Source organism: Ambystoma mexicanum, chromosome 3p (genome assembly GCF_040938575.1).
Source record: "Ambystoma mexicanum isolate Mex_15411 chromosome 3p, UKY_AmexF1_1, whole genome shotgun sequence".
NCBI classification, from domain to species: domain Eukaryota; kingdom Metazoa; phylum Chordata; class Amphibia; order Caudata; family Ambystomatidae; genus Ambystoma; species Ambystoma mexicanum.
In genome coordinates, this window is record NC_090925.1 from 931,539,782 (window position 1) to 931,564,646 (window position 24,865).

General features: G+C 43.2%; 1 protein-coding gene across 1 annotated transcript in view; it reads right to left on the reverse strand.

Annotated features, from left to right (window-relative positions):
- Positions 1 to 5,925: 5,925 nt before the first annotated feature.
- LOC138581134 (arf-GAP with SH3 domain, ANK repeat and PH domain-containing protein 1-like) overlaps positions 5,926 to 24,865 on the reverse strand; it is a 1,625,721-nt gene continuing 1,606,781 nt past the window's right edge. Inside the window, exon 29 of the mRNA XM_069652230.1 lies at positions 5,926 to 15,551. Within this exon, the coding sequence (XP_069508331.1) occupies positions 15,477 to 15,551 (75 nt within the window). The 3' untranslated portion in view covers positions 5,926 to 15,476. The remainder of the gene's footprint in view (positions 15,552 to 24,865) is intronic.

A 24,865-nucleotide genomic window follows, 5' to 3' on the forward strand; every position in this document is an offset into this window, starting at 1 on the left:
GCACCGGTGTTGTTCAGTGGGGATTTACCGGTCTAGTCCGACCCTGGCGGGACCGGTAAGTCCCCATTGAACAAACCATTCCCATTTGAGCCCCCATACGGCTCAATGGGAATGGGGAGGGTGCCAATAACGGGCTCGTGAATGGCAAGCCTGTTATTAGCGCCCTGATCCCTTAGCGGGACCCGTATGGGATGTGTGGTCAGACCACACGTTCCTTACGGTTCCCTCCAATGGACCTCAGAATAGGTGCCCAGTATCCCTTACCGCCCTACTCGTAATGACCCCCATTGTCTTTCTCACATAGCACTTTGCTGAACGAGAGGCCAGTTTATAGACCGAGATGCCGATCTCAAATGGGCAAATGAATGGACAGATCCAGATGAAGATGATTATGTGCAAGACACGAACACAAGAAACAGAGGTCACACTAAGAATCATGTGATCAGATACGAGAAGCCTGGAGTGAAAGGAGCTGGAATCAGATGGGAAGTAAACAAAAGACATGAGAGTTCAGGAAAATCTGCAGAAGAACAGAGGCCAAATACAGATTTGGGGATTAGTGTTATCACCAGATGGATGGGAAGAAGGAGTGGTCATCTGCAGAGCCTGGGTGGTCATTGGTTTCTACAAACCAACCATTGACATATTGCAGAATGGTTGTAAGCCACTTTGGCCAAGACTTGCTAAACTACTGACCTGGGTTGAAGACAGGGGAGGACCCAGTGGAGAATGCAAAGCTGAGCTTCAGAGATAACGGCACAAGAAATGTTGGAGAGAATCAGAACTGTGGTCGAATCTTTAATGTACCAGGAATGATACTTGGAACAGCAATAATCATGAATCACTATTGGGCTTGTGGATCCAAAGTATACATGAAGCTACCCAAGGATTGGGGAGGACAATGCTCACTAGTGAATGTTCATGTTCCAGCATTGGTGATTCCGAAAAGTGTCTTAAACCTTGAAAGTTTTCCAAAAGCAGACACTGACCTGAGAAAGAAGAGATCTGTGGAGCTGATAATAAGAATAAACGGGGAGAACTATTTCTCAGCAAAATTTATAGAGGCTTTTGATGTTATTCACTATGAGCATAGACTATTTAGCCAGACAGCTTCAGTGTTTTCATTGATCTTCATGCCAAGTGTCCAGGTTGGAGCAAATACCAAATGGCTGCAGATTACAAGATGGGAAGTGCTACAGAAAATCAACACTACCATAAAGTGATTCAATGCTATGAGAGAAGAGTTGAGAGCCATATGATTGATGACGTTCCAGAATAGATATGTCTTGGACATGATCACAGCTATGGATGGAGGTGTTTGTGCAAAAATCGGAGAATCATGTTGCACATTCATACCTTCTCATGATGAGAGTGGAACCTTGATGGAGGCCATTTGTGTGTTGACAAAACTCCGTGGCCAGATGACCGATGAAGTAGAAAACATTACTGATGACAGCTGGTCTGGATCACTCTTCTCTTTGGTTCCACAATGGATGGCAGACATTTTCAAGTTCCTTGGAGCTCTGATACTAATGATATTGCTTGGATTCTCTGTGATCAAGATAATAATCTCCCAATGCAAGAAAACAGCCAAGAAAGCCACAGTGATGATGAAGATCATGATCGATGTTGAACCAGGATGGAAGGCCAAAGACTTGACATATGAAGTAATCAGAGACTTTGTGAAGGCCAGTATCCATGCACCTGAGGGGACAAAGTTCCTGTATACAAAGATTCATAAGAAGTACGTGGGGAAATGGATCTATTGTAGTCCCAATGGACAGTGCAGCCTCATGACATGGAACAAAGATGAGCATGTGAAGTCAGCAGGATGCCTGAAGGGAGTCAAAGATTTGGATCCCAAAGAAGTTCTTCTTCAGACCAAGATGTCTGGATGTGAAGGATAATGAGAGAGTGGTCGATAAATCTCCCAGAGGGGGGAGTGTAGAGGAGGAGCCAAGTACCCCCACCTCAACCACCTCACCCATATTGCCTATATGTTGGGAGCCCGAATGTGAGACACGTGCGGTACCAGTCAAAATACTGATACCTAGGAGAATCCTCGAGGCAAGGTTCCCATTGAGAAAATCATACCTGTATACAACGAAACATGATGGCCGTTTGAATGAGATCCCAGAAGAATCAGAACAAATGAATGGTCAAGACAAATTGTGACATCACACAGAGCAGAGCTGACGTGCATAAAGATGATGCAGAGACTAGAGAATGCAGATATTCTATAAGGCATCAAGAAAGTATCAAGGATAAGTGACATCTTGGGATCAAGGTGAAGAAGCTTATGCCATAAAATGGATGAAGATATCAAGTCAGTTCACATGTGTACAGATGAAAAAGAAACACACGCAGACAAAGTATTCTTGAGGCTAACTTTATAGTGAATAGATTGCGGCATGCGCCCATATATCCATATATATATATACATATATGCATAAAGTGTAAAGGATGGATGTTTCCACTACGTGTTATAGCAGAGTTGGACGTTAGAGAGAAGGCCTCATCTCCAGTGTGTCGCAGTAAGAAAACACATGAATTAAAAGTGAATCTCAAAAAGTCGAGGCTGGATGAGCCATGCAGCCAAGCCAAGAAGCTAAGGTCTTATCAGGCTAAAGTTAACTAACATTGGATACAAACCATGGGCAAGAACAGCTCCTGTTCAGAAGACATGAACAAAACAATTAAGACGTCAGAGCTCTATTAAAAAATTGTATTTTAAAGAAAGTGAAAGCTTAAAATCATGGTCTTCAGTAACGTGGAAGGATGAAGTTGGATGACCAAGATGCTCACACCTACGCATGAGAGCAGAGCGTGCCTTCACTCCCCTGATTCTCCACAGTACAGTACAAACTCAAGGCCGAGCTTCAAAGCCTAATTGCCAGCACCCACTGAGGTGATGATAGATTGATATGCTAATTGGAGGGAAGCTGGAGTTAAGACAAGCACATCAGCACCTGGAAGTCCAATCTGTTTGCTGCTAGACGTAGGTGGAAAAGTACTGACGAAGGTTAGAGTGCCAACCAATTGTAGGGGACCGCATAATTAAGGGTCCTTTAGTTTGTGTAGCCAATGGGACGTTGTGTATTTAGTGACGTTCATAGAGGCCATTTTGAGGGGCGGGCTTAGTTGCCTCACCTGATGTAGGTCAACGTTAATGATGACAAGTTTTGGATATGAAAGCTCCATTTTTTATGAAACTCGTTGGGTAAGAGGATCGAGAGAATTAATTGATGTTCGTTGTGCTCCCTGTTTTAGACAATTGAAATGAAAACAATTATCCTTTTTACCAACTAACTGAGTCATTTTGATTATTGAGGTATGAATAAAATCTGCATCCCCATCCATCTCCATAGTAATTGCTACTCATTTTAAAGGGCAGAGGTTATTCAATTCAAAGTGCTTGTTAATAGATGGAGTGAGGAATCCGCTACACAGCATACTACAGCATAAGTACAATGACTACACTAGTTTGGACTGTGCTTAAGGCCATGGTAAGGAACGGTTACATCTATGTATACCATCGGAAAAATAAAGCAATGGTTCTTAAGACTTGGGTTTCCGATATTAAGGTCAGCTTTATACTATTAAACTATTTTGACACAATATCTGACAGGGGATACCGTTCTGTCAACTCATGAAAGGTCAGATTCACACCTTTCATACAAGTCATTCTCATCTACTTCGAATGCAAAAAGCACTGACAAGGGCGTACGATTATTAAAAAAACACATGCCCTGATGGCTGCGCTCATAGCAGGGCTCTAACAGATTGCAGAGAAAGATCGAACACATGGCCTAGTAGATGGAGGACGACAACAAAACTCAATGCTTAATTTATATTTAAAAGCATTCTTTCCATCATCTTTTATTGGAAAAAGTTAATATATTTAAAATTATCATTAAATGACACAAATCAACACAGTGCAACAGGTGCCCAACTTTGCTCACTCTTTTTCCACTCATTCACATTCATGCTTGAAATGTGTTGTATATTTCACTGTATTGCTACCTGGAGGACTAGGGATTTATTATTACAGGTAACCCTTTTTTGTTTTGACTCTTACAGGTTGCATACATAATGGAGGAATAGCATGTGTGTCTTTTAATTTCCCCGGGTTACCAACCCCATGAAGAAATGCTTTCCACTTTCTGCAAATACATTTAAAAAGACCTGGTTTCAAGAACTTGAAGCTTTTGTCCCTCGGGCTCCTCACAAGAAAGGACAGTCACTCAGTTGCCAAATACAGGATCATATTAAAAACACAAAGTGCTGAAATGAATGAGGCCTTTCAGAAATGGTTTAGATGCTACACAAAGACCATAAGACTGACAGCCCTTGTGACTCACCGAGAAGACAGTGAAATGTTAACTCTCCATGTGCAAGGCACTGGCTGGGGGCTGGGCACAAGCAGATTGGTGGCAACTGAGACCAGTACAAATCTGTTACTTATTTGAGCACTAGGTAAATTCTACGCCTTAGCAGTATGCTGGGCAGCTACAATCCATGCGAATGCAGCAGGAAAGAGCAAACACTGACATTCCATGAAGATGTAGGACAGGATAAGGGGGTAGATAATGGGCAGGCAAAGGATGTCACGCTTCTCCGCCACTCCTGATACTCTGCTACACCCTCTCCCAGCTGGCTGGTTCACCAATTTTTATTTAATTGCAGCATGTTTTTTAAAACATTTTAACTGATGTGTTGGCTACTGTCTGCTCTCCCCCCAGTTACGCTGCGTTGCCTAATGCTTGCTCTTGCTCGGCATACATGTATTAGAAGAACACAGAACCTACTTGTAATTTCTGATGGACTCGTCCTACCTTCCACAGATTCCTCATCTTTGATATTTTATCTTCAGTGCATGCTCTAATCAGAAACATTTTCACCACCACAGTGTGCAGCATGGCTCCACCACAGTGTGCAGCATGGCTCCGCCCAGTTCAGATGCGCACCCCTAAAGTGGGAATGACATCCGGGCCAGTCTATATAAATCCACTGCCTCCCATTTTCTCAGTTGACCCCTTTTTCCTCTGTCACTCAGCAGCTGATGAATTGCAGAACAGATGATTTGTACAAACTACCCACCACAAGAGGACATGGGAGGGTGATGATGAACTTATTGGAGGAAGGAGTAACCATCAGAAAAAAACATAACCGAAAGGTAAGTAATTGGTTTTTCTAATGGAATACTTACTGCCATGGATTCTTCAGCTTTGACAGACTCCCACAGCAGTACATAGATCTAGGCAAGGGAGGAAACCAAGAAAACACTACCTACTCGTAGTCAGACCCTCCCACTCACCACCCTTCTCCACCACTGCACATGCCGACCCCCTCTTTTAACCCTAACACAATCCTCCAGACACCGAACCTGCTGTCTTATATACTCCTCAATGCTAGATTAGTCTCCAAAAACAAATATAACATCTTCAACTCTAGATCAGACAAATACCCGGACATCCTCTTCATTATAGAGACCTGGTTCTCTGACGACTACGAACCTATCGTACACAAGCCTCCCACCCCCCCCTCCCAGGCCATTCCCTGATAGTGCAGAATAGGTCCAGCAGAGGAGGAGGTTTGGCCATCCTCCACAAACACCTTCTTTCAGTTCTCTTCAAGGAGAAACTACCCTGCAAAAATGACTGTGAATCTCTGCTAGTAAAGATACAAGTCTCCCCCTCTGTCACCCACAGCTTCTTACTCCTATACAGACTCCCCTCACTCCCCCATACAACTGTATGGAATGTATCTTTAAGGCAATTGCCTTGATCCCATCTGTACATGCATATCTGGTGCAACTCCAGATTACTGGACCACATGTGTATGGCTGTAATGAGTGAAATGTCAGGAAAAAGGTTTTCCACCCAGCAATTAAATTGAAACAATAAAAACATGCCGAGCTGTGAATAACACATTGAGAAAAATACTTTATTTCATAAATTCAGACTCGATAGATAATATGCCAATTTAAACTTCACAAAAATGTTTTAAATATTGCATCCATTCCATCATCACCACTTCCATTTTTCAGGGGTCTTGCTTTCTTTGTTTTACGTACGTCGTCAAATGTGCATTTAATTCGCTAAATGAGAAAAAATTGGCCTAATACTTGACCAGATCATTAAAAAAATATGTACAAAGGATGCATTCAGATTGCTCTACCTAAATATCACATTTCATATGGCGAGGAAACCTATTATGTATAGAACAAGAAACACTAATGTTTCCTTTTAATGCAGAAAAATCACAAACATGTAGTATATAAAATAAGAACTATCTACTCTAATATTGTGCCTTTCTATAGTACAGTGTTTAACAATATGCAACAGCTCTTGCAAGTAAATTAAAGTACATAATATTTTGCCATTTACATAGATTGTACTTTTTTTTAAATACACTAGTTCAAATATTGTAGGATAAAGCGACTTTAAGACCAGCAGTACATAGGATAACGGCATTATATCTAGTGATGGACGTCAGAACCTTGCTACAGATGGTGACATTACGAATTCTTTAGTGCTAAGCACTTATGGCACTTCATGGGATGGAGGAAAGTGCAAATTAGCCTGTGTTGTAATTCCGAATTCCATCCCTAGGATTGTAGAATTCTAATAACAGCTTTCGCATAACGCTCTGGATAGTACAAACATGTCCCAAAAATTATTTCTTTTAAAGCAAATAAATAAAAAAAACGCAGCAAATTATGGAGTGGTAAGAAATAAAAATAGTACATCTCAAAACATACATTTGTACTCAAAATACAATAAAAGGAGCACATGTACATCTCTATGAATTGAAATGACATCAAATAAGAATGAAAGTTCCACCAGTTTTACCCACACCTTGCTTGAGTGCAGCGAAAAGTGACCAGAGGTAAGACTGTAGTCTTCGTGGGCATTCATTAGTCACTTGCTTTGAAGAGCGGGACGAGGTAAGTGCGCTCAGGAGAATATGTGTGGCCATGCTGTATGTTCTCCTCTTTCCCTGTGATCCTACACTTGTTTCGAGTACTTCATGGAATGACTTCCCATGTAAATGTACTCACTGAAAACCCACATTTACTTTAGCCCATGACTTCAATGGCAGATTATTTTAAAAAACATCGAAATAAAAATGAAGTAATCCTTACCAGGTAGGTATGGCCTGCGCTTATTTCTCCAATTGCACCTTATTGTTCAATTCCCTTGACACCAGAAGGCCTTGCCACCATCATGAGATCGACTCACTCTGGGGAGCGGGTAGACCCAGCCTGGCATATACACAGTGAGTAGGTGATGGCTGTATGAGTGCCGTTGTCGCTGTATAGATGACATGTGGGATTAATTGGGTTTATAGGAAGTCCTTTCTTCCCTAATGCTCATCCTCCTCGCCATGGCTCTGACAAGAAGTCAGACTTGCTACTGTTCCGGATGATGTTTTCCCCACTACTCCCATCGCAGCCTCTCACTTTATGGTGCTCGCTGCGCTTACTCTCTTGCTCCTATGGCTACTTCGGGTGGCTTCATTTATTCTGCCGACAAGCCCTGCTTCTCCTGGTGCTCCACTTGCTCTGCGTCTCTTGGGGATCTCCCAGCATCTTTCACAGGTTCAATTCCTTCTGTTTATAAGCCTAATCTCCTGTAATTCTTGACTTAATTCTTATAGTTCAACTTTCCTTGCTCTGTTGACAAGCTGTGTTCACCCTGATGCAGGCCCTGCTTATTCTAATGCTGTCATAATGCTTCCGGCGAGAAGACCTGCTTGACCTATTACTTGCACTGCCTCTTCCAGTCCTTCTATCCTTTTCATTAGCCTGCCCTGTTTACCGTAATCCTTGCCATGCTTCCTGCAGTCGAGGATTCCTGCTTCTGGTGACAAGTACCCTCTCTCTAGTGCTTCCACTGATTTTCCCAATGCAGTCTCAGTCTATCGCATGCGTTCCTTGCCATCTTCGCCCGGAGCTCACCCATGTTGCCCTCTGCTTCTGTCAGAGCAGTCCTCTGCTGCTAGCAAGCCCCCCTCAGGTTGCTCTAGCTCCACGAATCCTCAACTGAACCAGAAAGGCAGACTTTTGTCATGATCTCCCAGCTGCTTCTTTTGCAGTAGTACTGGTTCTTCCCATGTGCCAGTTCCCTCATTCGAGCCCTACTCTCCATTTCGGTCCTGATCCTGAAATATTGAACATAATATGGCAATGGATACAAGTGCCGCTAACCTTCACACCTGGGTTATGCATCTTAAAATGAGGGACATCAAAAACCAATAATGTATAAATTTGAGGAAGCATTTAAAAAACAGTTAAGGTTACTACCTATAAAAAGTTAAAGTCTAAAAGTGTTGAGAATTACAACATTACAGTAAAAACTATTATTTAAGACTAAACATAACATAAAATCAACATAGTTGGAACGTTAACATAACCTTTTGTTTTGGATTGTCGCTAATGTGTTAACAGTGGTGTGTTTTTTGGTACATTGCTGTTGCATATGTTCTTGTTTTTACCTAGCATGTGAATACAGACAGAGGAAGGGATCATTATGGTAGGACACGACCATGCCCCAAGTTATGACCCGAGGCGAATCAGAGGGTCATTATTTAATCAAAAGTGTCCTCCTCCTGAGGTCTAAAAGGCCGTTTCTTTTAGCATAGTCAGAATCACGGTTTAGGTTTTTAAGTTAAGTAAAACAACATTACATTAACAGTGAGTAAAGTACAAAGGGCAAACCATGTTAGTAAAATAAATGGATTTTTCTTTTGAAGTATTTAAGTAACTAAGTCACTAACTAATAAGGCAGTATTTTAATGTAAAAGTGGTTGAATTGGAATAGTTTTAACATGAGCATGCGTTGAATGTAATGTAACAGTAAACAGTTTCTCTATCTGAAAGTGACCACATTTTTCCATATCTGGATTTTCACTTTGGCCCACTAAATTGGATGATGCATGCCACATTAAAGGTGCAGTGAAAACAAGATACTTGCACAGATCAACTGCCATTTTGAAAGAAATCGTCCTAGGAAATTGCACTTTTTGAATGCAAAAAAATGCTTTCTGCTATTTCCATCCCTGCATCTAAAATCAAAACGAGCGAACGCAGTCAATAACAGGAGTTATTAACTGCATTTAGAACATTCTATCTGGCTCTGATAAGGCCAATAATGACCTCCATGTGGAAATGTTAAATATAATTTGGTGTGAAATGTAGTATAATGATGGAGGTAAGAGTATATGTTTTTCTGGGATATATTGGGACTACTGGTTACATCTTACATTGTGTTTTTAAAATGAATTCTACATTTGCAATGTTACTTGGCATGATGTTAGTATACGTAGTAAAAATATACATGTGTGCTGATCTTACTTCTTGACTTGTTATTTGTGAAGGGGAGTTAAGATTCCAACAATGTTGCTTTTAGTTTGTTTGGTGTTTAATTATAGGTTAAACGTTAACGATGGCATTCTCAAGGTTTGTATACTAACATTTTGTAGCCAGTACCCTTAACCACAAAGAAATCCCACTGATCATCTCGTCGCATTTCACAGTTTATATAACATTTCATTTCACAGTATATTTTTCCTTTCGATTTGTTCCTCCGACACTACTGTGCATCTCGTGTTGTATGGAATATTTGTCATGTTGTGGTATGTTTAGTTTTATTTTGGTTCCGCTGGTCCTAATGCATATGAACCAGCCGGGGGGGGGGGCTGAGGGGCGGGGTACAGTGCAATCTTAACTATAGAGTCCTGATGGCTACTTTATAAAAAAATGTAAAATGCAGAATTAGGCTGTGCAATTTTTAAAGGAGAATTAGAGCAAGGCGACATAAGGGCTAGACATTGATTTATGATGTCTTTTTGTCGCTTTATCACTGAAATTGGAACTTGAGTTTGTGTTTTACAAACTTTTTAAAAAGGACTCGCATTTAGGCATACAGTGCAAATACTAGATTTTTTTGTGTAAACATGCTTCCTTTCCCTTCACCTCTCCCCTCAAATATGTAAATTAAGAAGGCAAAACAATGAGGCAAGGGGTGTACAGAAGGCAGCCTCGCATAGTCTTTATTAGCAGCCGGGGTGGGGGAGTCAACCAGTCATGTTGCTCGGACGGCAGGCTGAATCCCACAATCTCAACCCGCGTTCGAAGCAACCTGATGGCTGCTTCCCTGCCTCGCCATCTACTCACCCCCACGCTCCCCCCTCCCTTACCCTCGGCTCTCTGATCCCTTTCCACCTCCCTGCCCCATTTAGCTCATTCCTTCGGCGGCAGCGCCCCGTCCCCCGCCGCAGTTGCCACTCCGTGTCCTCGCCGGCCGTCATGGAAACAGAAGAGGGGCTCTGTATGGAGCCCCGTCTTCCGCCTCCATGGTGGCCATCTTAAGTAAGTATTTTGTTTGAATGAAAGGGACACCTTGCACGTCCCGTTCATTCAAACAAAATACATACATTGCTGTTAGCACTTTGAGTTTGCTGAATTGAAAACACGGGGTGATAATAGCAATAACACCCGATCTGGCCCACCAGATTGGGTGGTAACAGTGGCTTGGTCCATCATGGCGGCCCTTGCGCTTGGGCCCCAGGACGTTACCACCCGATCCGGCCTGCCGGATGAGGTGTTATTGCTATAGTAAAGACTGATGCTTAAGGCTAGAGGATGTGCATAAGGGCAGAAGGAAACGTGCTGCATCACGTGATGCAACAGACACTCACCCTTCCGGAACAGAACAGGGCTTGCAGCAGTTGTAGGCACGTTTTATTTGTTGAAATGCATTTGAGCATTAAAACCGTCTCTTTTTTCTCTGGGTGGCATATTCCTATTCTTTTTCAGGCTTTTAGGAAGACACAAAAAACACAGAGTGGACGAGACACTGTGAATATTTCTTCAATCCAAAACTGACAGAATTTGCAGGAAAAGATTGTTTCGGTCGCAAGGAGGCGCATCACTGGAATACAACGAAGGAGGATAATGGGCCTCATTACAAGTGTGGCGGCCCGGAAACAAGGGTGCCGCTAAGCTTACCGGCACCCTTGTTTTCGGACTGCCACACTATGAGTATGTCTGCCAGTAGGCAGAGTCTTCAAAGAAGCACCTGCACTGTTAGCAATGGCGCCAGTGCTTCTGTCTCCCCACTCCAATTCCCTATGGGGCTCTATGTGAATGGGAACTTATGAAATCCGGCCCCTGACTTCCTGCGCCGCCGGGACTTGTAAGGCGCTGGATTCGGTGTTACTGGGTTGGCAGCAAGCCGCCGGTCACACCAGTGGGTTACCGCCAACACATAATGAGGCCCAATGTCTTGTCATCAGCGATAAATACAATGTTAACAATATATTTAAATAACTCGTTTTAAAAGGAATTCCCTAATTACGAGTTGAGGTTGCATGGGATATTTACCAAATCTGTTGCATAATAAGTTCTTCCTGGCCTGAATGTGGGTTATTACCTTGTGCAGTACTTTCTATGAACCCCAATGCGGTAAATATCCCACGGGATCCTAAGTTATAATTAGGTGTCATTGTAAAAATACCACCAAGGTCATAATGAGAGCCACGGTAAGAACTAGATCTCTTCATCAGATGATCAGCGTGGCGGCAAAAGGAAAGACATAAGCAGCAAAGTATTGATTCAAGACCAATATATGGGTCCTGTTCTCTAACCCCTTTTTGCCTGTCATCGGAGTACTGCAGAACCGTCATGCAGAGCAAGCAGGCCACCCTGTGTGTATGGGAACCGCCATATCTGTAACCCGGGTGGCAGGTTTCAGAGGTCACAGAAGCATCTGTATGCTACTAGAGATTTATGCTATAGTCAACATGGGCGGGTAAACCATCCGCCGTTTGTTTGTTCCAGCTTGTAAACATCACAAGTATTTGATTTAAGACAAACATAAAAGAAATCATCACTTGCCAGTAAGATTGATTTTCTTGAGCATGCCACTGATGCTTCAATCCACAGCTGGCTGCCTAAACACCAGCAGAAAGTGGCCTTCAGTTTGTCGAGGAGTTGGACTGCCAATGTCTCAACCATATCCCCCTTCCACTTGCTGGTCTTATGCCCTCATGTTTACATTTTCAGCTTCGGAATGGCTTAGGGACAAGCAATTGATGTGTGGCTGTGTTGGGGGTTAGGGGGCAAGGGGAGCGATCTACATCTAGAAAAATATTACATTCATAACAAAACAAGCATTATTGCTACCTAACCACTCTTGCATGATACCAGTTCAAGGATTCCCAGCACTGCAACTGAAAACAACAGTTAGTTGTACCATCCGTGTAAATGAAGGGGCTTATATGACGAGTTGCATGCAAAAGAAAAGGTCTGTCGCACAAACCTGATCACCCCGAGGTATGAAGAATCAAAACAATAGTCCTTTGCTGCATGGACAGTGTTAGAATGGACCCGCATTAAATAATACAATAATTACAGTGGCCAGTGTGTGCTTGGCAGATAGTTGTAATAGCCCAAGAGAGTGCATATAATATATCCACCAGAACAATGGCTTGAGGAGATATGCTTCCAAACCTAGACTGGAGTAACTCTCTAGTGTGTGTATAAAACGCCTTTAAGAGACTATCACCAATTACCATAGCCACTGTACGACCAAACGCTCTGCTCACAGAGAAATATAATGTTTATAACATTTGAGTATCCCTGGAGATGTTCCTCAGAAGGAATCGGCTAGAACTAAGGATTGCATCTGTTCTTAACATTAAAAGGGTGTGTTCTACAGGAGCTGGCGTCATTGCAAAACCCTGATATATTAACAGGGGGGGTCCTGACGCAACTAGTCAAATATATAGAGGTTGCCTTGATTGTTGATAGGCGTTTATGTTGCAGAAAGGTATACATAAGGGGAGTGTAGGTCTTTCCTATGCATTTGGCCGCAATACAAGTTGGACGATCGCTCTACGTTATTGGCCATAGTGGTTTAGAGCCCCCACAGGCTGGCACTTTTCTAGTTACGCACTTAGAGGACGTTGTGCTTGGTGGAAAATGTCCAGACTTGGTGAATGTTCATGCTTGGAGACAGGGCCCTGCAATTAAAGCAAGAGGTCTCCACCATTAAAGACTCCTGTTAAAGGGCACTATTCGCCCTAGTCATTGCCGGTCCATCCAAGCTGGACATACATTTCATCCACTATTCTCCCATGACACGTCCAAGGAAGATTTTAATACCTTGCCTACCTACCTCCTTGTTACAATACCAACCCATGCCTTGTAAGACTTATTTTAGAAGGTTAGCCATACATCTGCCAAGATATATTTAAGGCAATGGATCAGCAGAGGCATTGTGAAGCAGCTCGACCCTGCCTTAATAGATAGCTAATGCATCAAGAGGTATGCTGCTTGAAAAGCACCTGTTTGCCATTATGGAGGCCAAACGAAGCATGTCCTCACCACTGATAAACAAAAGGTAGATCGACTAGACCCATTGACAGGTTAAACAGGTTTTCCAAAAAATGGATGGATCTATGGTAAATCTGCAAGTATCTTCTGTGGCGCTCACGGAAGCTGGGTCCCATTAAGAAGTGCTGCGCTTACTTATGCCAGCAAAAGGGATTGGGGGGGGGCAGTTGTTGTTAGAGCAAAGTGAAATAATAACTCCAGATGACTGAGAAGTTCTGAAAATTTACCAGACTCAACTGCAGTGGCACAAGAATCTCTCATTTTCAATAATTATTTGAAAAACTGCTATCGTTTTGTTTTGATGCATTCCAGATAATGGAATTAGAACAAACATTGCTCCCGATACTGATGTACAATTAATTTTCCCTCTTGGGATCCAGTGGTCATACATGGAATGTGGCCTGAATCTCCAGACCATTCATGCCTTACAGTGAGAGCAAAACAGAGGTCAGAGGTTTTGGCCCAAACACAGCAACCATTATCAACGATTGCCCTCGAGATGCGGTGGTGCCTTGGGGCCAAAACATGCAGTGGTCGCGCAGCAGCCAAAACCTATGGCAAGGCAGTTCAGCTAATGCTGATCATCTCTTACCTCCCTTTCATTTCTGAGATCCTGCAAGATGTGGCGGCAGAACAGCCACAATTGTTACAGAGCAGTTACCAGCCTAGCTTTATGCCCATGCATGCCAGGTAATCAATACTAATTGAGCAAAGAGTGCCCAAAGAAACAAAGGCACAAGAGCCAACGGGCATCCCCAAGTCTGTTTGGCTCTAGATGTGTGTGCCTTGGTTTGGGTTCTTCCTGATGGGACTGGCACAACAGGTAAACGTTCACATCTTTATGCTGCAGGTAAAGCGCACAGGCATTGGCGTCCAAACGTAATTGGCACTCTCCTATTTTTGGAAAAATCATATAGGTCAGGTGCTTTGCTGTAACGATTCAGGCAAAAACCTATGACCGCAGCTGGCGATATTTTTAAAGAGATAAAGGTGCCTGATTTTGAGCCCTCGGTCTTTGCCTGCATAAGAAGCATCCAGGGCTGCAAGAAGCAACACTTTCTTTCTTAAACTGCGGACATGACAGAATTAATTGTAGTCCAAAAATGCATGAACAATCAGATGCCCCTTTAGAAGCCTTCACACCCGGGGCATCCCCCCTCCTGAACCTTAAGAGGACTGTATAATGCCCTAAAAACGGTTACCCAGTGTATTCACCTTGCAACCAGCACATGAGAATGAATACACAAATACACACACAAAGCACAGAGCCTTGTCTTCATTTCCATGCTCAGTGATCATACAAAACTCTCTTGTTTCCAGTCGGTGCACACATGTAACTTAAGGGACTCTGTTCCGTGTCGCATCAACAGCTGTGTGAGGGTCATGGCCTTACATATCTGTAGAATATGGTTTGCACATGTCACATACTCGAGTCTCTGAGACCAGCTAACGCAAACTGCTGATTGCCCAAATATTTGATGAGTGGATGTTTGCAGATCAGGGCCTGATGCTGTGTAAAATTCTCCCCAGAGACTTGCAGAGGCGGTGACGTACCTTGGGTCCTGCAAGACTCTGACAACTCGTCTCTTCCAACTAGTTCTCATTGGTATCACAACTCTTTCGGAATCCGCTCGAAGCCCTTTGGTTTTTACCCCTTGCACTCCGATATCAGCCTATGATAGACACATATAAACATACCTGCCACAACATTTAAAATCATTGGTTTCAAATGACAAAAACTGATGCCACATAGAAAGCAGCAAAAAGAAAGAGTGGACGGTTATCAGCAAATCAACTCCATTTGTTTGCACGTGTCCTGGGCCAGGACATCAAAGCGTTGCCTGGCATCATGGGTTGGCAAAATGTGTTGCTCAATTCCGGTTTCATAGTAGAGAAGCGGGAAAGTGTTGTGAATCTGAGAAGAGATGGAGTCCAGAAGAAATGCATGGACTTGTAAACATTCAGCCTGTGCATAAATGTGCTAGCAACACAGGAAACGTAGCAGACATTTTGAAATGTATTTACAAGCACTAGCAATGGAATATGGGTCGATCTCCATGGAAGCCGCAACCTCTCAATCAGTCAAAATGTGAACAAAGGATGCGGGAAAGACTCCTCTTCTGTGCAGCTGACCTTCAACGTAGCCATTCTAAAATAAAGTAAGAAAGGAAAAAGAGCGGGTGGATTTCATTGATCAAATGTATCAAGCAATACAATACTTTGACATTGTAAACCGGAAATATTCGGTTATAAATTGTAAAAAGTAAATTTCAATTGAACAGATCTGACATGCCTTGCAGTGACAAAAGTAGTACCTCCAAGTCACATAACCACTGACTTGTGTGTTAACATGAAGATTTATGTGGTATTCTCTCCTCTAGATCTCCTCCTGACCAACAAAAGGAAATACTCCAAAGCACGAAATGAACATTTGGAAGTGTGAAGGCATCATGGCAAGACACAGACAACAGATTGAAAGTTCAAAAGCAAATAGTTTATTAAATTAAATTGTCAGGATGGTTAAAGGCCTAACTTGCCCTATACTAAGGTGGGATTTCTCTACCTGAAAGAAACTAAGGAAAGTTTGAGTCAGAATGTTCAGCTTAAAAGTCTGTGTCTAAAACCTATCCTTGCCCTCACAACTAAAACTAAACAATGTGCAGGTATGTCAATAATACAAGAAATAGTGATTAACACAAAGTTCTGAGCTTCTTCCAGCTCCTAGCTTCCTTTTCAGCTCCCCTCCCCCAAGTTCAAGAAAATACCACAAAGGTCTTGAGGTTACCTTTCCCAAGTTCAAACAGTTCCACAGATCCTTGGGGTTGCCTTCCCCAAGGTCAAGGCAACAGAGATCCCAAAAGAAGGGTCTTGAGGGCTCCGACTCCTGGCATCTTCTTTGGCAATGGGACAATGGTAAACATACCCCAAAAATGCCTCTCACCTGAGGACATCTCATCCCCAATCCCCAAGGAACCACCACCCAGGTGATCCTTCCTTGCTTCTCCGCCCCCAGTTTCATGGTCCCTGGCCACCTGAGAAGAGGATATAGGGGGAGTAGGAGTGAGGATAGCCTCAGGTTTATCACAGATGACAACAACAACTGCCTAACAGTTTCTGAAGTCTGTCTGGCCACAAAGAATGAATGCCCTCCCAGAAAGCATGCACAATTAATCCTGGATATGTTATCAATGGGTGCATCTGGAAATCAAGTACAGGGTCCTCGCAATGACAAAGTGGAAGGAAGGTCATCAGTAGCACTAGCATTTTACGAGAAGATAGCTTAGGGGCAACGTGCTCGCCTTGGAAATAAGACGACACAGAGCAACACAGGTTCAATCCCCGGGTCTGCGCTTAGAAACATCTGGGTATTAAGTGTGTTATAAATAACCTATCATATCATGATCCCTGCCTGTTAGGGCTTTTGCCTTCAGATGGACCCATGCCTGGCCAGACTTTTCATCGATTGATGGACAACAGCCTTAGATATTGCTCACAGTGGCAAGTACTTACAGCCCACATACAAGACACAGATTTTGTAAGTGGAATCCATAAATCCTGTGGGCACTTCATAGGTCCTGAAGAAGTCCTCGCTTGCAATGATGCAGACATAGCTGAAACGTTAGCACCAGCAATAAATTGTGATAGAAAGAATTGTCACTGTAATCTGTCTTTCTGTAAAACACATCTTTAGGACCCTTAGACGAGTCCTCATACTCGTTTTCCATGTTCCTATTGGCCGGCTGGTTAAACGAGGATGATGCGGAGGCACCTGAGTACAATTGACAGTGCACGGGTATGAAGAGTCACTGTGAGTGGGACTTTTGCCAATGTGCCACAAAAATTAATATTTTTATTGGTTCGTTACATTATTTTTCTTTAGTATAACTCTTTGGTCACTTTTCGAAAGAATAACACTTTGTTGAATTACAGATTGTAAAAAAGTAAAAAATTAACGTACTATGGAAATCCAGGAGTTTACTTTTTACTCCCACAGAAACGTATTGTTTATTTTTCTGCTGGGCTATTACATCTATAGGTAAAATAAAGCTATAATAAATCACTGGTGTAATACAATATAGCATTTGTATAGCACCTATTCCCATTCGTATGGCCTCAAAGCGCTGTCGGTGAACGCCCTTGGGGGACTGAAATCCGTAGTATGGGAGTCCATCATAGGTGATTAGAATGCTTGTGTGCAGTTGGTTAATAAGAAGGTACGTAGGGCTGGCCAAGTCTCTGCTAGCGAGCCATGTCGCGCAGGCTTGTAGATGGGTGCTGTGAGATGTTTGGTAGGGTATGCGAGTCCAGGAGACTGGATATGTGTCTAGCTAGACAGAATTCTCTGCATTCTAATGACAGAGGTGTTGTGTGTTGTGTCAAAAGGTAGTGAAGGATTGCAGATGCGTGCAGGTAGGTGGACATACTTGAGGCTATTTCCCATCGATATGGAGTGTGATACGTATTCGTGTGTCCTGGTTGGTTTGTTTGGTAACAATAATGCTGTAGCCTTTCAAACATTCAACTTCAAACTTACCTCTTTGGGCTTGAGGCATAGTGTCAAAGTATGAGGATACGCCTGCTTTAATTGAAATGCTGAGAGTACAGCCTTGTTCCTATTACAAACTATGCACAGGGCACACCCTGAAAGTGACTGCAGCTCACTAATTAGTTTTTGATACTTGGCTCCATGTTTAATGTTACTGTTTCACAGAAGGTCATTTCCTAATTTAAGTGACATTTCCAGAGAACAACCTTGTTATTGTGAACAAATCTTTACGTTGCACAACGTTAAAGCATTTGCAGCTCACTAATCTCTTAGACAAAAATATTGGCACCGGGCAGCCTTTTTTAAACGTCACTCGTAGATAGAGATCAATTTTCGGGTTGAAGTGACATTTCAGCAGTACTACTTTGCTTTTGTGGAAAACAGTGGTTCGGACGCATTCTAAAAGAAATGTCATCGCACCTGTCCAATGTTTAAGAGACTTGGATGCTATTTAATGTTACTGGTTGTAACAAAAAAAGGATAGGAACCCACAGTCCTACTAGTAATTTCATTAGTAACTACCAAATATTGGTTTTCATCTCCCTCAAGGACAGGCTAACTTTCCCTCAACCCTAGTTCCTCTCCCGAGAGGACGGTGGTGTCCTGTCTATCTAGAGGAAGGCGATGGAAGAGAGTAGCTAAACCTATTTTCAGAAATTCGAGGATTCCCAACAAGGCTGCATATTTATTAAGTCCACACACACCTGGATGGATGTATACCTAGGAGCAACTGTGCACACACATTTCTTAATTTAAGTGTAGTAACTTAAAAGCTCTCAATCACTGAAAGAGCGGAACACGTGGGGAGTTTCTTCCCAATTTTATTACTCCCGCTCACCTGTTCCAAATCAGACACAATGTTCCTCTATTTAAAAAAGCTCATGGTAAAAACACCTTTCTGTCGAGAAGAGGATGGAAATAACGCAATTATGGTTCCCATCACTCTACTGACATATTGGGGTATCCAGTAACTTATTTGATATCCCACTAGTAGAATGGTTGACCGGTTTCAGCGGCTAAATTCATTTCTTTCAGACCGCATTCTTCAGGACGCAAAAACCACAGATGATCTTCAACATCACTTCTCTGTGCTACTCTAACATCTGGGTTATGAACTCTTTTCGTTTTTTTTCACATCTTGGTCTCCAGTATTATGTTACCTAGTGATGTTTTGTCTGCATGGGGAGACATGAATATTTCAAAGACCCCACAAGTCAAATGGTAAATGTCACCCATTCATTCATTATTCTCACTATTAATATTAATACTAATTTTGCTTTTACTTACATCATCATGCTCTTATTGAGTGTCGGTTGCGTTTGATGCCTTGGGGCGGGCGATCTCTTAATTTACCTGTTGGAAAGATATCCAACATTAGACTATCATGGGATTATGCTTTTACCCTTTCTGGTCTATCGGCAACGCTCTAAAAAAGGGCCCAATACTGTCTCTTACATGTCTGACATCATATATTCCCCACATCGGACTGCATCAATCTGTGTACATTTGCATACTGAATCCTTCTCACTCAGGATTCAGGACGCATATTTACTATACATCACGTGTCTACGTGATTCCATCATGACGCAATTGCATAGGCCTTGGACTAATGCTACCCAATCGAGCTAAAAATCTGGACTCCATCCTTCAAAGCCACCAATCTGGCTACCCTTTCTCAGTGTGTTAGTTTCCACCTCACGAATGCTCAATCTCTTAATGCCACTTGCCATACTGCCAGGGTCCTGATCGATTGCGACTCCTTGACGCCTATTTGGCGTGTTTATGATACATTCTCATTTTAATAGTGTTGCCGGTAGAACAGACAGGGTAATATAATACCGGAGATGACCAAGATGTGAAAAAATTAAACATAAAAACGAAAAGAGAGGATAACTCAGATGTTAGAGGAACACAGGGAAGTGATGTTGAAGAAGATCTGTGCTTTTTTTGGGGGTGCCCTGAAGAATGCAGTCTGAAAGAGATGAATTTAGCATCTGAAACCGGTTGACCATTATAGTATTGGAATATCAAATACATTATTGGATGCCCTAATATGTCAGTAGAGCAATGGGACCCATATTAGTGTTATTTCCATCCTCTTCTCTGAAGAAAGGTCTTTTTACAATTAGCTTTTTTAAATAGAGTAACAGTGTTGTCTGATTTGGAACAGATGAGGCAGAGTAATACACGTGGGAAGGAGCTTCCCACGTGTCCCACTCTGTGTCAGTGAGAGAGCTTTTAAGTTTATACACTTACATTAAGAAATGTGTGTGCACAGCTGCTCCTAGGGATACATCCATCAAGCTTTGTGTGGACTGAATGCATACGCAGCATTGTATCAAATTTTTGAAAATAGGGTTAGCCACTCTCTTCTATCCCCTTTCTCACCACCGTCCTCTAGGGAGAGGAAGAAGGGGTGAGGGAAAGTTAGCCTTTCCTTGAGGGAGATGAAAACCAACAATTGGTAGTTACTATGAAATTACTAGTAGGGCTGTGGGTTCCTATCCTTTTTGTGTTACAAAAGTTGGCATTGGATGGATTTGTATGCTATTTAGCCTCAACAGAGGTTGGATAATGTTACTGGTTAGCATTACCTAAAAAAACGCTTTAGCCAATATCATTAAAACAATGTTTATGTCACATCGTCCATAGAATCTGTGACAGTGGTAAATAGGGGAAGTAGACTGACAAAATGGCTCCAGACTGCTCCACTGAAAAAATATGTCCCCAATGAAGTGTTCTTTTGGCTACAATCGTAGACAAATAACAATAACAACCCAGTGTGCTCTCCAAGAAACAATTTAATTCATAGAGAAGCTTGTAGGGAAGTGCAGTAGGTAACTACTTTTCCCTATTCTGAAATGCAACAAGGTAGCTCCACATTTCATCATCAACATTTTAACAAAGGTCTGAATTTTAACTAGGGCCAAAGGTGTAGCTGCAAGCCAATATAGCAACCTTACTGTTCAATTGGCTCAGAGAGAGAAAAAACTCAATGAGAGTGAGCAAGAATTAACCCATTTAAAAACAATATTGGATGATATAAGGACTATTCTGAAATTCAAACCCTTGGAGAAGATAACAGGGAGAAAGATAAGTAATCCCATGCTATGGAACATGAGCTATTTAAATTACTGGATGAAAATGAAATAAAAGCCAAAGCACTTGATCATTGTCAGACACAGATCAATGAACTACGAGCAATGATCAATAAGGTCAGGGGTGAGCATTCTGCTCTCTTTCATGAAGCAGAAAGGTTTCATGGACAGTGCAAAACCTGGAACAGCAAAAGTCTCAGGACAAGTCTCAGGAAAAGCGACACATTCACTGGAGTTGAACTTAATCACAGCCCTAGCCAAGGAAATGTTCCAGCAGCTGACCCCCTGGCAAGACCTGCTTATAACCCAATGTTAGGGTCTGAATCAACTGCAAATATTCACACACATTCTTGCCCACAAGGGAACAGGAATGCACATGCCAGTCAATTTGAATTTGACCCTGCACAACAGATTTGATCATTTGCGCCACACCCACAGCAATGGCCTAAATGCAATGAAAGTAAAATTAACACACTAATTCACGATCTGTAGAGATCCTTAATGACAGTCTCTTTGTTACTCTCTCTGCTGAGTGGGACTCTCGAATAAGCAAGTGACCTTCTAATCAAAGTCACATTTGCTATTGGGTTTATGGGCAAGTAGTCACCCAACACATACTCATTTATGGAATCATTGTGTAAATGTGAGAAGAGTTTCTGAAGATAGATGTTTAATGTATTAATTTACCCAATACATATGTACTGTTTTCTTAGGAGAAGTAGGAGAAGAGGCAATATATAATAAAAAGCAAACATACTGGACATTTTCCCCTTATCTCTGTAACCTATTATTTCTGCACCAGTCTGGTTGTGGGGTGAGATGGAGGCTTTTGGACGGCTGACTGTGGTTCCCATTTGCTTTTTAACAATCGAAGGGAGCACAATGGGCTGTATTGTGGTGTGTGCTCTGTTGGTAGTAGAATCCTCTTTTTCTTGGAGGTTTGTTGTATCTTGTTTAAATTGAGAGGCATTCACCACTCCTGTATACATACAAGACTTTAAACGATTTAGAGACGCATGCACAATACTATTCAGGTGTGGCCGAACCAGGCCCCCACAATGATTATGCTGTAAAATTATAGAGGGCCCCTTTTGACACACTTTGGGAATGCCACCGCATACGCCACTTCTGGCAATTGACTTAAGGGAAACTAACAACAGTGAGGGGCCGGGACATACTGGAAGATTCTAAACCACGTTTTGCTGGGAGCTTGGGGTGAAACTTCTTTTTTTTCAAAATTGCACTTCATTGGCATTGCAAGAAAGATAAACTGTTACAAACCATCATTACGCCTTCTCCTTAAACCAAAGAAAAAAGGGGGACCCAAACACCCTCCCCACCGTCCATCCTAACCCCCTCCCACATGACCTTCGCCCACTCTTCCCCATTCCCTTCCCCGCCCTTTCTCCATTCTCCCCCTCCCTCACCATGCAGCAGATCCACATTGAGTCCATAGGGTTCAAACTTGGGGCAGCCACCTTTTCTGTGAAAAAATTGGCCCCAGCCTCCAGGTCCACAGTAGTTCTGCATTTGTCAGTTTACCAAACCTGTTGACTGACCAGGTAAGTGCTTTGCCAGTCCATTTCAAGGCTACGGCCTAAGTCGCGTATATTTCCTAACCCCCGACCACTCCCTCAGTCAAACAGGACCTGACATATTCATCATCTTACTCCCTCCTAGTGCCCGTATTTCTTGAAGAAGTTAAGCCAAGAGCCCTCGATGTTAGACCGGGATTCATCCAGCACATAGGTAAGGTATTCCATGTCATAAATCGCCCTTATCTTAGCAACCCACTTCTTTTCCAACGGCATGCAGGTTTTTTCCCCTGCTGGGCTAGGCAACACTTAGCAGCAACCAACATAATCTGCAGAATGTGTCCCCCTTCCACCTCTCTTCCTCCTCTTTTAACCACACCCAAAAAAGGAGGAGCCATGGGAAGAGCTCTGTATGGATCTCATCCACCCCTTTAATCCATGAGAGGACCTCTCTCCAGTATGACTGCACCCACGGGCAACCCCACCACATATGCATGTAATCCCCCTTCAGCTGTCTGCATTTCTAGCACAGTGGATCATACCCTTTACGCATCTTTGCTATCCTGGCCGGGGGATAGTGCCACTTGTGTATCAGTTTTATTGCTTGGTGTCTATATTGTAGGGTGATCGTTGACAGTTCCACCCATCTACAGATCTGTGTCAATAATGCATCATCAATGTCTCTCCCCAGGTCCACCACCCACCTGATCCTGGTCGGGAGAGAGTCCCTGGGTTCCGCCAATTAGACTGTCTTGTATTGTCCTGCAATGAGTCCCTTGGCACACCTCCCTGTTAGCAGGAGCCGTTCAAAGTCCGTCAACTCCCTTTTCAAATTATCTCCCCATGGGGAGTCCGTTAGGACTCCTTTCAGCTGCAGGTATTGGAAGGGTGATAGACTACCCACCTTTAGAAGCTCTTCCAATGTATTCAGCGGGAGAAAGGTGTCTCAGTTGCACATTTGTCCAGCTCTATAGAGCCCCCTCATACCAGAGTTCCAGCCCGGCCGAATTTACTCTGCAGGTCACACACTTGATGCCTTGATCTCCTTTGACCTCCCCCTCTCCATCCACCTGAACACTCATCTCTCCTTAAGCATTCACTCCCTCCTCTCCTCCCATCTCTCCCTCTCTACTCCCCAGGCCAAGCCAACCCCAACACTGCCACCTACCTTCTCGGACATCCGGCCCGTTAAGCGTGTGTCAGTTGAGGCTTTTGCTGCCACCTTCTCCTCCCCCCCTCCCTACCTCTGGCTGACTCACATCCTGACACAGCTCTGTCTATGCTCTACTCTTCCATTTCCGATACTCTTGATGCTCTTGCCCCTGTCATGAGGATCCATTTGAAGCACAAAGCCAAGTGAAATTCTTGGTTTGACTCTGACCTAGCTACACTTAAACGTAAGTGTAGGGTGGCTGAGAGGAAATGGAGGGCTTCTTGTTCATCCTCTGACAAACTGGCCTGTCGCGTGCTCCAAAGGCAATACAGACTCTCTGTCCACACTAAGAAGAGAGCCCACATCCAAGCCTGCGTCTCTGCGGCATCTAAAAACTCAGCCAAACTCTTTAAAATCTTCAAGGAGCTGGCCAACCCTGGTGCATTCTCTACCTCTCCTGTTGCCTCCCAGGTCATTTGCACAGCCCTTGCCTCTCACTTCATCTCAAAAACCCAGGACATCCTGTTCACTCTCTCTTCCCCTCTCCCTTTCCCACCCACTCCTTCTGTGAACTCCGGCCCTCCTACAGCCACCCCCCCAACCTCTTTCTCGTCCTTTCCTCTTTTCTTCCCCCACAAGTTCTCTAGACATGTCCTGAACGTCTTGTCAAAACAGGTTCCTCACTCTTCTTACAAAACCATCAAGGACCACATTGACACCCTTGCTCCTACCCTGGCTGATTTCTGCAACCACTGCTTCACCTCAGGAACCTTCCCCTCCCCCTCTGAAGCACTCTCTTGTGCACCCTCTTCTTAAGAAACCTACAGCTGACCCTTCTTGCCCTGCTAACTATCGCCCAATCTCCATCATTCCCTTTCTGGGCAAACTCCTGGAAAAGCTGGCCATCTTGCAGCTTAACCTTTACTCTGACTCTGTTGGTTGTCACCATGACCATCAGTCTGGCTTTAGAGCAGCCAGAAGCATGGAAATTGCTCTCCATAACATCCGTGAAGAACTGCTCTCCAACCTTGGCTCTAACATCCCCTCTTGTCCTCATTCTACTCTATCTCTCTTCTGCCTTGAACAGGGCCAACAATCCCATCCTACTCAACCGTCTCCGTGACAACCTTG